The following is a 15975-nucleotide window of genomic DNA, read 5'->3' on the forward strand; positions in this document are numbered from 1 at the left end:
TCGGGAGGTAGAGGGAAAGAGGTTAGTAATTCAAGGCTATCCTCTGCTGATAGTTCAAGGCCATCATGACTTATATGAGACTCTGTTTCCTAAACCTCAAACTATAAAATGAATATCAAAGAGATGCATGTATCGATATGAAAGAATATATATAATGTTTGTTGAGTGAAAAATAGACAAGAAAAAAGTGATTACAAACAGGGGATATTGTTATTTATCTGTATAGAAAACTGAGGGTTACTGGAGTGTGTATTTTGTATTACATATGTGTGGGAACTGACTTTCTCCTCTTGTCATGTGGTTACTGAACTCAAGTTCTCAGGTTTGGTGCTAGTGCCTGACCCAGGAGCACCTCTGTTTTAAGTTATGTATATTTATATAGCCTACTTAAAAACTTACCATCAAATAAAATAATAAAAACAAAGCCTCTTAAAAATGTTAAGTCTTCAAATGCCTCACTTCCGGCCACACTATAGTAGGACAGTATTAAAAAGTTTAAATGAAATCTGTTGGTTCTCCTGCATTGGCTTGGACTGGCTATGTGCAATCCACATGACTCTGACAGAAAAGCTGGCATTCTTATCTCCTCCCTTCTTTCTTGAGGAAGCCTATTAAACTTTTCTAATTTATCACTATTATGGTTACATCAAAAAACCCCTCACTTCATTTGTTTAGAGCATAATTCTAACTTCTACATTTGTTCTGTATTTGTGCATATGTGTATGCAGGTGCACACATATGTGTGTGCATGTATGTGCAGAGGCCAGACAGCACCTCAGGTGTTGTTCTTCAGGTACTATTTTTGTTAAAATAACGTGTACTGTCTTTATCACTGTGTCTCTGGTATAAATATTTGGGTGTGCTCAGAGTTGGTTCTCTCCTATCTTGATCTGGTCGCCAGCCTAGGCCATCTTGCTGGCATATGTGGTTTTTTTTAACAAGTTAATTTTACTGAACTGACATGAATTGAGTTTTTTGTCATGGAGTGAACTGAAGAACAAAGAACATAATGGCACTCATGTTCAGCTACCTTAGTGATAACACAAAGATACAACGCAGTGCCAACACTGGCAGAGAGGGCGGAGCGTGCAACGTGTGTAGCACAGGCAGCCAAGTTCGCAAGCACTCACCATTCTCAGGCTGAGTCTTCTTCAGTGAGTCAATGAGAGTACTGACAGCTTTTAGAACAAAGATGATTTCTGTTACTTGCTGTCTGAAAAGGATGAGAGATGATTTCCCTTAGGATTTTTTAAGATACAACATGTAATTTTTTTCTCACAAAGTCTGTACAAATACATATAATTTTGGAGAAATATTAACTACAATAAAATAAAGAGGTTAAAATCCCTATAAAAGGAAAAGTCATCAAGCACATAGCAAACACGTCCATACCATGTTTACTGCCGATCTGAGGTTTCCTCACCAAATCTGATTTGTGGTTATGCTTACTAAGATTATCAATGGTAAGGGGCATAGCTTCCTGAAAATCCGCCTTTACAGGGCGGCCTCTGCCACTACCTGCAATTACTTTTGTTTTTTTCAGACAGGGTTTTTCTGTGTCATCTTGCTGTCCTGGAACTTCATTTGTAGACTAGGCCAGCCTCAAACTCAAGAGGTCTGCCTGACTCTGTCTCCTGAGTGCTGGATTAACGACTTGTGCCATTCCACTGTTTTATAATACAAGCTTTAAAACTTCCTAAAACACGACTTTTTGTTTTCTAGTTAATATTAATAGAAATTTGCCAAAGATGGAATGGAAAAGCTGCTTTTAATACCGACTATGTGTTTTGTTGTCGTGCTGCTGAAAGTGCTCTCAGAACTGCAGGGATACTCAGGTAGTTTTCGTTTCCTTACTGTAATTTTAATATGACAATCACAGAACATGCCTGACATTAACTCTGAGGCAGCCATTTAGCAACATTTAACAAAAACGAATAAGCACGTAATAAAAGATCCAAGGGTGACAAGAACACCCTGGTCTCTTCCTTCCAACAACAGCAATGGTGGGTCTTGCTCTAGCGTCCCTTCTACTGCTGGTACAGAGCTGAGCTATAGTCCCACAGACAGCCAGGCCTTTCCAGTGCTGCGCAGGGCACTCTGTCAAGCCTTATAAATAATATATCTGAGGCGGGATCTCACACATCCCCCAGGCTGATATCAAACGTGTAACTTTGAACTTCTGATCCTCCTGCTTCAGTTACCTGTCTGCTGGGATGAGAAGCCTCACTAGCAGGCCCTGTTGATGTAGTTTTGGGGACTGAACTATGTCGAGTACTTAAACATCTGAACTACATCCCCAGGCATCAACTGTTGCAAGCAGACTGGTGTTGAAATGCCGCTTGTAGAAAACACATAATACTGCGACACAGAATCAAACAGCTTCATCAGATGACTATAAATAGAGCTCCAATTACAGAAAGCAGATAGTGTGGAGGAGACAGCTCAGCGGCTGAGACCATGTACTGCTCTTGCAGATGGTCTGCGTTTGACTGTGAGCACCTGCGTCAGATGGCTCGCACTGCTGGGAGCTCTAGCCTCAGAGCATCACATACCCCTGCTTCCTGCAGGCACCTGTACTAATGCCCACATACTCACACATAGATAAAGATAGCACAAATAAAATTTACAAGAAATAAGGAGCTAGTTAAATCTTCAACCCAAAAATGAAGGAAAGAGGATATTTTCTGAACATTTATGATCTAGTAATAATATTCACTTAAAGCAGGTTTATCTCTGCTCGTTCATTACATATCAGGAATCAACTTTAATCTACTTTTAATCATGTCCATAATCATTTTGTGACTTTCACTCACCAAATTAGAAAACTGTAAAATAAACTCTAAATGAGTGAAGAAGTTTTAAATCTTAAAAATTGAGGAAAAGGCATTCATATGGTCCTGAGAAGATCTAAACTGGTACAGAACTGTAGCAGGAGTTTGGGGAGACATGGGAATGATTAAAGAGAAATCCTGTCCTTTGTCTGAGCACTTCCAACTTCAGAGACTGATGAAGCCATCAGGGTGCATGTGGGATCCGTGAGGGATCTGCTTCTCTACCAGAACCCCATCACAAGGAGGTCACTGTCCCTAACTCTTTCCTGACCTGGGGACTTCTGTCCTTTCATACTTTGTTTCCACTTAAATTCCAGTTTCAACATTAAAAAAAAAATGATTATATCCTCTGCTGAATTCCAGTCCATAGCTCAACTGAGCTCAGCCCTGCAGCTCCTGCCATGGACACAAGCTGGGTACAAGAAGCTTAGGGGCAGCTTAGTTAAACACATTAGAAAAAAACTGGGTTTTAAGACAGGAACAGGTGACACAAACCAAGAAATGTCAATCAAAGATAACCTAGAAGTGATTAATCTGTTAATTTCTCTTTAGAGAAAAAGATTGTGTTTTAAGGCAAATCCACAAGTTCTTATGCAGAAACCTCTGGCAGAGGATCTCTTTTCAGATTCAATATTTTTTAGGTTCAAAAGGCACATGTATCACATAGTTATTAATCTACAAGAAAGGCCTGAAGTAGCATAATAATAATAATAATAATAATAATAATAATAATAATAATAATAATAATTTATCTGCAGCAAAGCCTATAAATGCTTACACTGCAGAAGGCATACACAGTTATCAATGACTTATGCTATAGAAGACACATACAGTTATCAATGACTTCCGTTCTGACTAGTTCACATAAGAAATCTCTTGGTTTTGAGCAATCTTTGTTACTACTGATAATGTCAGTGTATTCCCCCCTTAATTAAATGCATACCTTGGGAGAGGACATTTTCCACTCAGCCTCTCATCTTCTATGTAGCGATGCAGAACATCCTGAGACCTCTTTAAAAGCACAGAGAGTGCCATTCGTGAGATGTAGCCTTCCTGGGGTGTTGTGACTTTGTTACTGAAGGAAAACTGGAGTAATGTTTCAAAACACATTTTAGAAAATTCTTCTCTCAAACGAATGTCAATCTCTGCTTCTGTAAAATTAGCAATATTTGATTGTTAAAACAGTCAACATTAATAACAAGCCTAGCAAGCTAGGAATAAAAATACTCTATCAGTAAGATGAAAGGCACTAATGAACAACCCATAGTTAATAATACTTAGTAAATATTTAGTAAATAACAATTTTCCCTCTTGAAATGTGAAAAACAAGGCTGCCCATAATCAACATGGTTTTTGTTTTCCTCTGTTTAGTGTGGTGTGTTTGTGTATGCGTGTGTGTGCATGCACTCATACCACATTATACATGTGGAGGTCAGAAGAAAACCTGTAGGAGCCAGTTCTTTCCATGTGGGTTCCAGTAACTGCACTTAAAGTGTCAGGCTTGGTGGCAAGCATCTTTCCAGATGGCTATAAAGTGCATCTCAAGGGCAAGGGACGCCCTTGGTTGGCAGAGTGTTTGCCTAGCACACATGAAGCTCTGAGTTTGACTTCCAGCCTCAATCCCCAGTACCACATAAAGTAGACACGGTGGCATATGCCTGCAACTCCAGCATGAGAAAGAGAGGCTAAGGGCACTCTAGGCTACACAGGAAGTTTGAGGCCAGCTACTGAGGTATGCATTTTTTGAGGACAGTCTGGGGTACCTGAGACCACACCTTAAACAACAATGACAAAACCTAACAAACCTCTCAAGAGTTTAGTCTAAGTTAAAAGTCACAATTAATTGCCTTTTCTGTCTTATTCTCTTTCCCTCTTTCCTAACTACATGTTTTTCCAGAGCAGGAGCCTGCTCTGGTCAAGACTAGTTCTTCCTAGTCAAGCCTTTTAGCCAGAACTGGCAAGTAGCCCCATGTTCAGTATCCCAGAATTCTAGTTTCCTGCTTCTTCAGTTTACCCAGTTTCCATGAAGATATCCTGAAGTGGCTTCCTAAGAAGGGATGAGGGAAAGTAAATCTCTGTTGTTCTTCTGAGGATGCCATTACTTCACTGTGGTATGAGGTGTGGGAGGCTCCTAGCTGCTGTAGAGCTTTGGTGGGAAGTGGGAACTCTTCAATCCCACCCTGTCTGAGGCAGGAACCCTCTCTGCTCAAGTATGAGAACTACTGTCTGTACTCAGACTTGCCCAGCTGTGCCTAGGCACACACCTCCATGGGGAGAACTCTTCATTTCTAGCCACTAGAAGTCAAGTCTGTGAAAACCCTGCAGTTCCTATGAGAACTTGTGTGATATTGATATTAGGTTGACATTCTGTGATATGTCTTACTGGGGCCTTTTGTCCTTGACTGTTGGGGCACAGAGTTATCATTTCTAATGTGAGGACATATGTCTTCAGTAATATCCTTTTCTATATTTCTCTGTTCCCTCCTAGAAGACACAGTTATCAGAGGGACCAGATAAACACCTCTGATTAATTTGATTTCATTCTGATCTTAGCAACATCTAAGCATTGGTTTCTGCTCTATTTTCTTGATTACTGCTGTGACTTGAATGATGGTCTCTGGCATTTGAACACTCCACATTCCACAGGTAGAAGCACTGTTTGGGACGCTTAGGAGGTATGACCTTGGTGGAGGTGTGTCATTAGGGGTAGGCTTCGAGGTTTCAGAGTCATACACTATTCCCAGTACACATATGTGCCCCCCAATCACCCCCTCCCCAACTCTTGCTTTCACTCTCAGTTTCCTGCCTGGGGTTGAGGATGTGAGTCCTCAGCTGCTGCCCCACTCCCTGCCTGCTGCACCTACACGTCCCTGTGATGTGCTTTCATCCCTCTGGAAGAATCTCGGTTTCTTTTATTTACTAATTATTTTAGCTTTCCCCTTAGAGTCTGTGAAGTCTGGTCATTGGGTCATGCCAAATAGCTAAGAACCAAGTGATCATGGTAATTTGCTTAGCATGGAATGTCTTTCTGTATGTGTTTTCAGAAAACTCCAAGGTAAAGCTGAGGCAACGTGCTTTATGCAGAGCCCCTGTGAGAGCGGTGAGCGCCTTTCTTTCAGGGTTGGTACACTCACACCACACACTGGTGTTGGTACACTTCACACCATACATGGCAGGCAGGGGTATCGGAATCCTCCTAGGACTAGTGCATACCTGGTGACTCAGCACTTGAAATATTTGTACCTAATTTTAATTGTACTCTATTAAAATATCTACCATTTTAATAAGTATAATATAAAAATTAAGTCCACTTAATTATTTTCTCTGAAATTCCCATGCTGATTAAACTTACAGACCAGTTTTTTAAAATGTTGGGGTGAGTGGAAAAACCCTTGGCTTGTGAAGTAAGCTAAGCAGCAAGAGAGTCATCTAGTGGCCAAACTGATAAATGTTCTTTAAAACCTCAGTATTCCTGGGTCTAGTGAAATGTTGGGATTAAGGATACATACATAATATCCTGCAAATATTTATTATCTCACAGAAAAAAAATCCCATCATGTCACAACTACATCTGAGATTTGAATACATGTTTTAGTAACTAGAAATAATAAATTTAGACATATGAGAGGGCACAAAGAACACAGCAGTTCTTTCTTATGACAGGGTGTTCTTTCAATCCAACTAAACTCATTCCTTTCTCTAATACTGTGGTACATATCCTTAGAAATGTTTTCAACAATGTGGCACCTTTCTAGCACAGTGCAGTACACAGTAGGCACTCATTGTCTGCTCCTTTAAGAAATGTTAGGAAACTCTTTCCCTACTAGAACCAACATTCTAAGTGGCAGAATATTCTTTTTTGAAGTCATAATCATCTATGACTTCAAAATCGAGTAAATTCTTTCTATCAACATGCATAACTTCATCAGATTCCAGAAATACCATGTGATTCACTTAATCAGAGCTTACAAATATGGACATACCTACCTTTCCCCTCCTAAAACGTCACATTCTATATCACATTCCTAAGATCCCCCCACCCTCCACTTTATATATAGCAGGCAGAGGACTAGCCACGCCCTGTTTCCTACCCCTGTGAGGAGACTCTGAACCACACACCTGTAAAGGAGGACGGCTGGGAATGGATGGAGCCCCTGTTGAGCATGGTCATCATCTGAGCCACAAACGCTTTAGGAATGAGGTTGGCATAGGGGAGGATCTCCGCGCTGATGAGCTGAACAACCTAGAGCAAAGGGGAGTCAAGTCTACCCTGTCCTTGGAAGAGATGAGCCTATTCAGATGATCATTTCTAGAGTGAAAGCTAAGTGTTACTTTAAAAAGGTAACGAACCTTCTCTGATGGCAGTACATGAACGTTTTAGTGTTACTACAACATGACCACTAGCCTGTCTCTTCATCCATCTTACCTATAAGGAGAGTCAACACTAAGGTTTACTGTGCTACAGTTTTAATGTATGTTGATCTTCACCCAACCATAAATATATATAGGAAAATGCCCAGCCATATATGAAACTCACCCTTGCTAAAATACCCAAAATTAAAGTTAAACTTATTTTTCATTAACCAGAAATCATGAACTATGAGAAATTAAAGTCACAATCATTTTTGTCACATGCTTATCCTAACATACAGTTCATTTTATCCTCTGGAGGAAGAGAAAAGCTCACACAAGGTTTAAAGAGCAATGGCACAGAGGCAAGACTGTATAGGCTACACAATGTCTAGATTTTCAAGCATACACAGGAAGATAATGTGTTTGCTTCAATTAAATGTTCAGCTACCTCAGAGACAACAGATGAATCCCAACTCCTTCACCAACCAGAAACTCAAAGCTAAGAAGCTTCAAGGTTGGCAAGATGGCTCGGCAGGTACTGAACCATGTAAGAGGGGAAGGCTCCACAAAGTGTGCTCTGACCTGCATACAAGTATACAAGACACACAGACACACACAGACACACACACAGACACACACAGACACAGACACACACAGACACACAGACACAGACACACACACAGACACAGACACACAGACACACAGACACAGACACACATACACAGACACAGACACACAGACACACATACACAGACAGACACACAGACAGACACACACACACAGACACACACACACACACAGACACACACACACAGACAGACACACACAGACACACACACAGACACACACACAGACACACACACAGACACACACACTGACAGACACACACACTGACAGACACACACACACAGACACACACACACACAGACACACACACTGACAGACACACACACACAGACACATACACTGACAGACACACACACACACACAGACACACACAGACACAGACACAGACACACACACACACACACACACACACACACACACACACACACACACACACACACACACACACACAGCCGGGGGAGAGGCATGTAGGACACATTCACCCTTCCGTACTAATATTAAAGTCTTCACAATCCATTTATCATTCTCAAATACAGTAAAACACAGGAAAAATTTTCTAAGCTTGCTTACTTCAACATCAATACTTTCATTTCTTTGAAATTCTTGAATAGAGAGATTATCTGGAGGTATGCTACAAAAGAAAAAAGAAAGACTTGATTTCCTTTCCAGAACAAACAAACTGGAGACAAACAGCATTCATGTGAGGAAACATTAGCTCTTCCTGCTCAGACTGAGACTTAAAGGAAGACACTTTTAAATGACAGGACTTACTGTAAATGAGCTGTTAAAACACTGCAAGCAATCTTAACTGAACATCTGTAAAACTAAACATCTCCCAGTGTAATGTATGAATGAGAAAGGTACCACAACTAAAGTCACCATTGAGAGTACACCTGATTTTATCTATGCTATATGATAGTGACAAAATATCCCCAATCAAGCCCATTATTAGTTTGTAATACAATACATTAAATTGTTTAGAGTAAATATGAGAGAACATCCATAAAGAAAAGGCCAAATTTAATTTTCTAAAGCAAAGTTATTACAGCAAGAAAAGAGAAGTCTTCTGAAAGAGAAAGGTGGGTGGAGTCTAGACTTTCTGACTCATGGATAGTAAGATACCATAAATGTATAGAATACTGTTTAAGAACAACTTTACAACAGCAGCAGCTGAATCAGCCAGTGTTGTAAGAGCTTTGTCTGCATCACTCTCACGTGTCTTCACGAAGTAAGCAGTGCTGTCCTAGTCAACACACGAGAAGACCAAGCTGCACGTGCCTACGAGTGTGTCTGCCAGCCCATCCCAGGGAAGCACGAGGCTCCAGTTGGGACCTGTGTTTCTGACATTTACATCTGTATCATTCTCTTTCATGTTATATGTATAAAACAGCAACAATGCATTCAGTTGATAGGTATAGTACAGAGTTTAATACCTACAGTTACATGCTTAGTAGGCCATGCCCTCTGCATCAAGCATGAGAACGTGTCCAAGGACAGACACGCCCTTCCAGTTGTGTGTGCAGCCCAGCAATGGTACAGTCAGTAACTGTCAATGGAGAAAGACTAAGACCCACATTTGAACAGTTGTAGATACAGTCTCCCATCTCTTTAAATGCTCTCCATTTTAGATCAACGAGCTGACCTTTTAGTAAAGAGGAAGTCTTCAAGCGTGCTGGCTAATTCTGGCCACATGCTGTCAAATTTCCCAGAGGAAGCGTGCTGTCGGGCAACAGGCAGCCCAATAGAAAGCACTTTGAGGAGAGAGGCTACCGCTAGTTTCCATGTGCTTTCAGAAGGGCATGAATACTTCAAACTGAGAGGAACCCTGAGAGTCTGCAGGGAAAGAGAAAGTTCCGTTTGGTTAAAACACACACAGCTGCATTCAAAACTAAATGGCATGTAAAACCATGAAAGCACAACGTAAGGATTTTCACTGAGAAGAGGTTAAGAAAGGCTGACTCTCCTAGGAAGACACACTGCATTTTGTTTGTGACTGAGAACCAGACTCAGGCCTTCTGTATTCTAAGAATGACCAGTACCTCTGAGCTAACCTCAGCTCTGAAAGCGACATGTGTGTGTTTAAATTGGACTCGGTAGCTCAGGCTGTAGTCAAACTCACTATCCTCCCGTCTCAGCCTCCCAAATATTGGGTTACATATGTGCTGCAACTGCAACCATGAGCTTTAACACGGTCTTATCTAAACATGAGTCATTAACTACCTCTCTGAATCTCAGTTCTCGTTCTTTAAAATCACAGTAAGGATACTATTTGAGAAGTTAGAGCTAAGAACAGAAAACATACCACTTTGCAGCATCCTGGTGTGGTTCTCCCAGTAGAAAGCATAGTTGCTAAGGGTCTCCTGCCCAAGAGGCTGATGCTGCCTATATGTTGTTCCCAGTGGCAAGAGGAGCGCTAACAACCTGAGATCCTTTCATGTTTGAGAACTAAAATTCCTTGAGTTTTACACTTTACTCAAACGTTTCATTGTACTTTCTCTAGTACTGCACTAAATTAATCATGCAAGAATATGAAACCTAGAAAGGGAGTTTAGCTTTAGATATGTCCTTCAAATAGAGGAAAGTTAAGAAACAAGAAGAAATGTAATGAACAAATGTTTAAGTTTTAAAAAGAAACCCAAACCTGGTGTTCTGCATGTGTACCATATAAGGAACTTATGTTCTGCATGTATACCATATAAGGAACTTATGTTCTGTATGTGTACTATATAAGGAACTTACGTTCTGTACATGTACCATATAAGAAACTTATGTTCTGCATGTGTACCATATAAGGAACCAGTGTTCTGCATGTGTACATATAAGGAACTGGCGTCTTAAAGATGAGTCTTCATCAATAGTTAGGCTAACACACTCACTCTGTACCCCAAGCTCTGAGTACCCGTAAAACTTGAGGACACTTAAGAACTGTAACAAATCTACTATGCAGAAGGACCTCACCCGGCTTAGGAGGAACTCAGCAGAAAGGCATCTGCCTGGCACTTTAGAGGCTCTGGGTTCAAGCCCTACTACTGAGGTACCCTCACTCCACTCCAAAACATCTCATATAATAAAAAAATGTGTTTGCCAAATACAGTTCATGTATCATGTTTTTCATTTATCCCAATATATTGCTTAGAGACATTTCAATCATTTTCTAATATCAAATAAAATTATAGAGATAAAAAGATATGCTACCTTAATAATACTCTGGAGGACTTTCTCGTTCACCACTGCTTTATGACAGGCCGTTTTTTGGTACAAATCCACAACTACTTCTAAAGACCTTTCAGCGAATGGTACGTAGTTCAAGGCCACCCATTCCGCCTAGAAAGTAATGTTTCCACATGGAGTTAGAGGGGACCGAAGGAAACAATACTGTCTTTGAGAAGAAAGCTCCTTTTCCTTACAAGTTAGGCCTTGGTTCTAGATCAGATCACATTACATGCAAAGTTTTCAAAAAACATATGTACTGTATAAAAAGTAATTCTCATTCAGGCAAAAGTTACAGCTACTGGGGAAGCACAGAGAGCATTCTATGGAGACTGGGAAGATGTACTTTGTTGCCAGCAGGTTAGGACAGGTTTAGGAAATTTAACTCACCGGTGCAAATAGTTGGATCTATTGTGATTCCATTGTGATGCAAGACAAATAGAATGAGAAAAATTAATACATATTAAAACTACTTTTCGGACTATATAAATTATAATTTTTATGTTGAGTGAAGAAAATCAGCATGTACATGCATTCAAAAATTTACTTTTGTTATAAATGAAGATACAATTTGCCAACTAAGGCTATCAAAATATATGTAAAATCCAACTAAATTTCACACCAGCAATGGACAACTTGTTTAGTACACACAGATTTCATCATCTTGTAGATACCTATTTTAAGGCAAAATCAGGCTTAGGGATTTATACCCATTTTGTAGAATGGGGCAGCAAAGAAAAGGATGGAAAGGAACTTTCTCTTTTGAAGAAACAAAGGAAGTGACAGGGCAAACTCTGAGAAGGACCCTGTGGAGAGGGAGATGGTAAGAGTCGCAGAGATGTCTCGAATAATACTTCTACTCTGTAACAGACACCTGAGTAGGAATGAACTCTTCCTTTCTAGGTAACCAAAGTCTGTCCTGATTGGAACTTGTTTACAGCGTAAACAAGTACAGAGTAGATGATTTGTGAACTACCTGGTTGTGTTTTGCATTTGCAATGTGCTTTGTCTCCAGCTGTCCATACTGTGGAGGTTTACAGGAGAACTCTACAAATGCCAGTAACTGCTCAAATATAGCGGGGTACATTATCTGCATGTTCTCTGGTCCAACGCAGATGGCCTGTGAAGCAAAACGTGAACATTAGGATGCACAGTGTGAAGTCTAGAAAGCTTTTTCTGTGCACGCATTTGCTCACCCAGAGTCCCTTAAGCATCTCACATCCTATGCTGTCTTTTCACACTTGGAAAGCTGAACTACTAAAACACTAAACAAAAGGCAGCCTCACACTGTTTAATCAGGCTAAAGATGCTCTTAATGACATATGATTCATTCTTTAACACAGAGGGCAAAGGTCAAGCCTGTAGAGACAAGTGCAGGTGACTGGGGTGTGTATCTGAGATTTGCTACGAGCAGCCACAAGAGCAGCAGGAGCTCAAGACAAAGCTGACCTCACTGTAAGTGCTATAAACTCATGGACACAAAGCTGATTTCTGCCCCTTGCCCGGTCTACATATTCACAGGCGTCAGAGCTGAAACAAATCAATCTTTGAAACAATTATGCAAAATGTTTTCGGAGTCAATGCTCAGATAAATTCCCAGTAGTCACAATGAATAATTACTTCTGTTCTTTTTCTGCTAACGCAGTTATTAAGAAGTAAACTTCAGGTTTTTCCTTGAAAATAAAAGGTGTGTGCTGTTTTTTATTACTTTCTATGAGTATAAAACAGACTTGAATGTGCAGTTAAGGGAGTCCAAGAATCAGGGAATTTTCCAAATGACAAGATTTTTCTAATAGAAAACCTTTTTTATTCACTTTAGGGAAATATATAAACGATATATTTGTACAATTTAATCAGAGGGGGAAGGCATTGTGGTTTGAATAGGTTTGGCCCCCACAGACTCATGTGTTTGAATGCTTGGTCCATGAGGAGTGGCGCTATTAGGAGGTGTGGCCTTGTTGGAGAAGTGTGTCACTGTGGAGACAGGGCTTTGAGGTGTCATATATATGGTCATCTGCCCAGTGTGGATGGCAGTCTGTGGATCACGATGTAGAATACTCAGCTCCTCTGATGTCTGTCTGCAAGCTGCCATGCTTCCTTCCATGATGATAATGGACTGAACCTCTAAAACTATAAACCAGGCCCAATTAACTATTTTCCTTAATAAGAATTGTCTTGGTCATGGTGTCCCTTCCCAGCAATAAAACCCTAAGACAAGTATGATGAGCTACATTTTTTTCTATAATGGAAACATTTAAAATCTTACTTTGATTTCAGTCATAGAAATTCATGCACCTCAAACAATCCTTGAATGTCAGGTTCTGTTACTTTTTTGACTTATTCACAATTTGTTTCTTGAACAATGGAACTACAGTTAAACAGGTAAGACTACTGCTTAGCTTGCTTGCCTCCAGGGAAGTGTAGGGTGCCGTGGTTATGTCCAGGGCTGTGTAGGGCGCCGTGGTTATGTCCAGGGCTGTGTAGGGCGCCGTGGTTATGTCCAGGGCTGTGTAGGGCGCCGTGGTTATGTCAAGGGCAGTGTAGGGTGCTGTGGTTATCATCAGAAACATCACCGGAGTTTCCACATTCTAGCTGGGAATAAAGGAGCCAGAACTAGAAAATAGGACTGTCTCCTCACAAAGGGACCTGAACGGCAGACAGTGGCTCTCTCGTGTCTTGGCTGATTACTGAGTTGGCCTTTTTGTTAATGTTTACTTCCTCACACTATAGCCAAGGCTGGGCTCAAACTTCATGTGAACCTTCCTATCTTAGATTTCCAAGTGCTGGGATTACAGCTTTTCTTTTCTTCTTCTTTTTTTTTTTTTTTTTTTTGGTTCTTTTTTTCGGAGCTGGGGACCGAACCCAGGGCCTTGCGCTTCCTAGGTAAGCGCTCTACCACTGAGCTAAATCCCCAGCCCCTTTTCTTTTCTTCTTAACACATTTATACATGTATATATACATGTTCATACCTTGGAATTTATGTGGAGCGCAAAACAACTTTTGAGAGTTCTCCTGCCATGTGGGTCCTAGGGACCATCACCAGGCTTGGTGGCAAGCTCCTTTACCTGATTGGCCATCCTGTTAGCCCTTGTTTAGGACCCTGAGAGTTATGGACGGAGGTATCAACTTGATAATCTACAAATGCTTTTATTTTGATATGGTCTTGCTTCCCAGTCTGGATTTAGTCATCATTTTTTATATGTTTATTGATTTGTTGTAAAAAACAAAACACATGGCTAAAAACACATATTTTAGAGCTGCAGTAAGAACACTCCCCCTTGTGTCTTAGTATGGGCTATCAACAATTCAGGATTAACTTTGACTAGAATTAGAAGACACAGGAGCTTCTTAACAACTCAAAATGGACCAGAATTACTTTCTTTTAAATATCTCAAGAATTAATTTAAAAAATCTTGACAATCTTAAATTTATCTCAAAGTGTACATACAGAGCAATCTCAGAAACTCCTAAATTTATCTTCTGAAATTTACTGTAAAAATAAAATAAAATAAAATAAAAGTCCAGAGAACCATGTCAATGCTGTTTATGCAGGCTAAAAGCCCGTTACCTTCTGGAGCACGTCTAAGGCGGTAAGCACAGCCTCCTGCAGACTTGTGAGGACGGCTTCCGTGTAAGACGGCAGAATGAAAGGAGACGCATCGGAACTGATGGGGACCGACACCGCACTGTGCAGGATGACGCCCAGCTTCTGCAAGTCAGCCATGCTGAAGCCAGCCTTTATGTGCTGGTATAGAGCCGGGAAGATCTGAATTAAGGCTGTAAGGAAAGGCTGGCTGGGGATGAAGGTCAGCTCATCAAAAGTGCTGGGGGGTTCTGTGCTTTCAGACCCAGTTCTGTGCCAGGTGTTCCAGGCAGCCCACCAGAGCTTCAGATCTTCAGCCTCGTCAGTCACCACGGGCGGCTCAGAGCTACATCTTCCAAGTTTTTCTCCAATGGAATCTGTTCTCACAAACGGCCTACTCAGGCCCTGGCCTGAAATGTTCCCTATAAGGACAGGCACAGGCACAGTACCTACAGGTGTCTCGGGCTTCTCTGAGTCTCGGGCAGGGGACACAATCTGTAAGATTTCCTGGAAGCTTTTCAGAGCGGCCAGGGACACTTCATTGTTTTTACTGAGTGCAGCTGACTGAATGTGGTCAAGAAGAACGTCCCAAGCTCTTGAAAAGTCTCCTGCATCAAGAAAAGGGGATTGTGTCAATTAGCATTAAAATGATCAAATTTTAGATACTTAGATACTTTGAAGCATAGTTGCTTTACTCAAAGGAATAAAATTAGGATCTAATGTACTAAGGCTAGGACTCATGGGCTGGCTCGATGGCTGAGCAGTTGAGTTGAAAGGCACTTGTCACACAGACTCACAACTGAGCTCCATCTACAGAACTGCAAAGCCAGGTAGGCAGCCTGCCTGTCCCTACAGTCCAGGCACTCCTGCGGTGAGCCGCCAGGTGCAGTCAGGACAGCCACACCAAAGCTCACAGGCCAGCTACCCTGTAGTACCCTAGGTGTCAGGGACAGAGACTGCATCAAACAGGTGGTAGGAGAGAATCAGTTCCTTCAGGTCATCCTCTGCCTTCCACCATGCATGCTGAGCAGAAAGCCCACACATGCCCTCCCATACACAATAATAAAAATTGCTAATTAAAAAACCCACAACCTGGGGCTGGGGAGATGGCTCAGTGGTTAAAGAGCACTGACTGCTTTTCCAGAGGTCCTGAGTTCAGTTCCCAGCAACTATGTGGTGGCTCACAAGCATCTGTAAGCCCTCTTCTGCTGTGTCTGAAGACGGTTACAGTACACTCCCGTACATAAAAGTAAATAAATAATTCTTTTTTTTTTCTGAAGCTGAGGACCAAACCCAGGGCCTTGTGCTTGCTAGGCAAGCACTCTACCACTGAGCTAAATGCACAGAACTAAATAATTCTTAAAAAAAAAC

The 15975-nt window shown here is 41.1% G+C and overlaps 1 protein-coding gene across 4 annotated transcripts in view; it reads right to left on the reverse strand.

Annotated features, from left to right (window-relative positions):
* Positions 1-15975, reverse strand: part of Mon2 (MON2 homolog, regulator of endosome-to-Golgi trafficking) — a 78696-nt gene that overhangs the window by 6162 nt on the left and 56559 nt on the right. For 3 of the 4 annotated variants that reach the window (NM_001414945.1, XM_063263503.1, XM_063263504.1), the window contains 9 exon segments: positions 1131-1213; positions 3775-3982; positions 6951-7074; positions 8382-8442; positions 9454-9644; positions 11007-11135; positions 11412-11429; positions 11998-12141; positions 14590-15212. In NM_001414945.1, the coding sequence (NP_001401874.1) occupies positions 1131-1213; positions 3775-3982; positions 6951-7074; positions 8382-8442; positions 9454-9644; positions 11007-11135; positions 11412-11429; positions 11998-12141; positions 14590-15212 (1581 nt within the window). 4 annotated transcript variants of the gene reach the window in all.

The sequence above is a fragment of the Rattus norvegicus genome, chromosome 7, assembly GCF_036323735.1.
Source record: "Rattus norvegicus strain BN/NHsdMcwi chromosome 7, GRCr8, whole genome shotgun sequence".
Taxonomy (NCBI): Eukaryota; Metazoa; Chordata; class Mammalia; order Rodentia; family Muridae; genus Rattus; species Rattus norvegicus.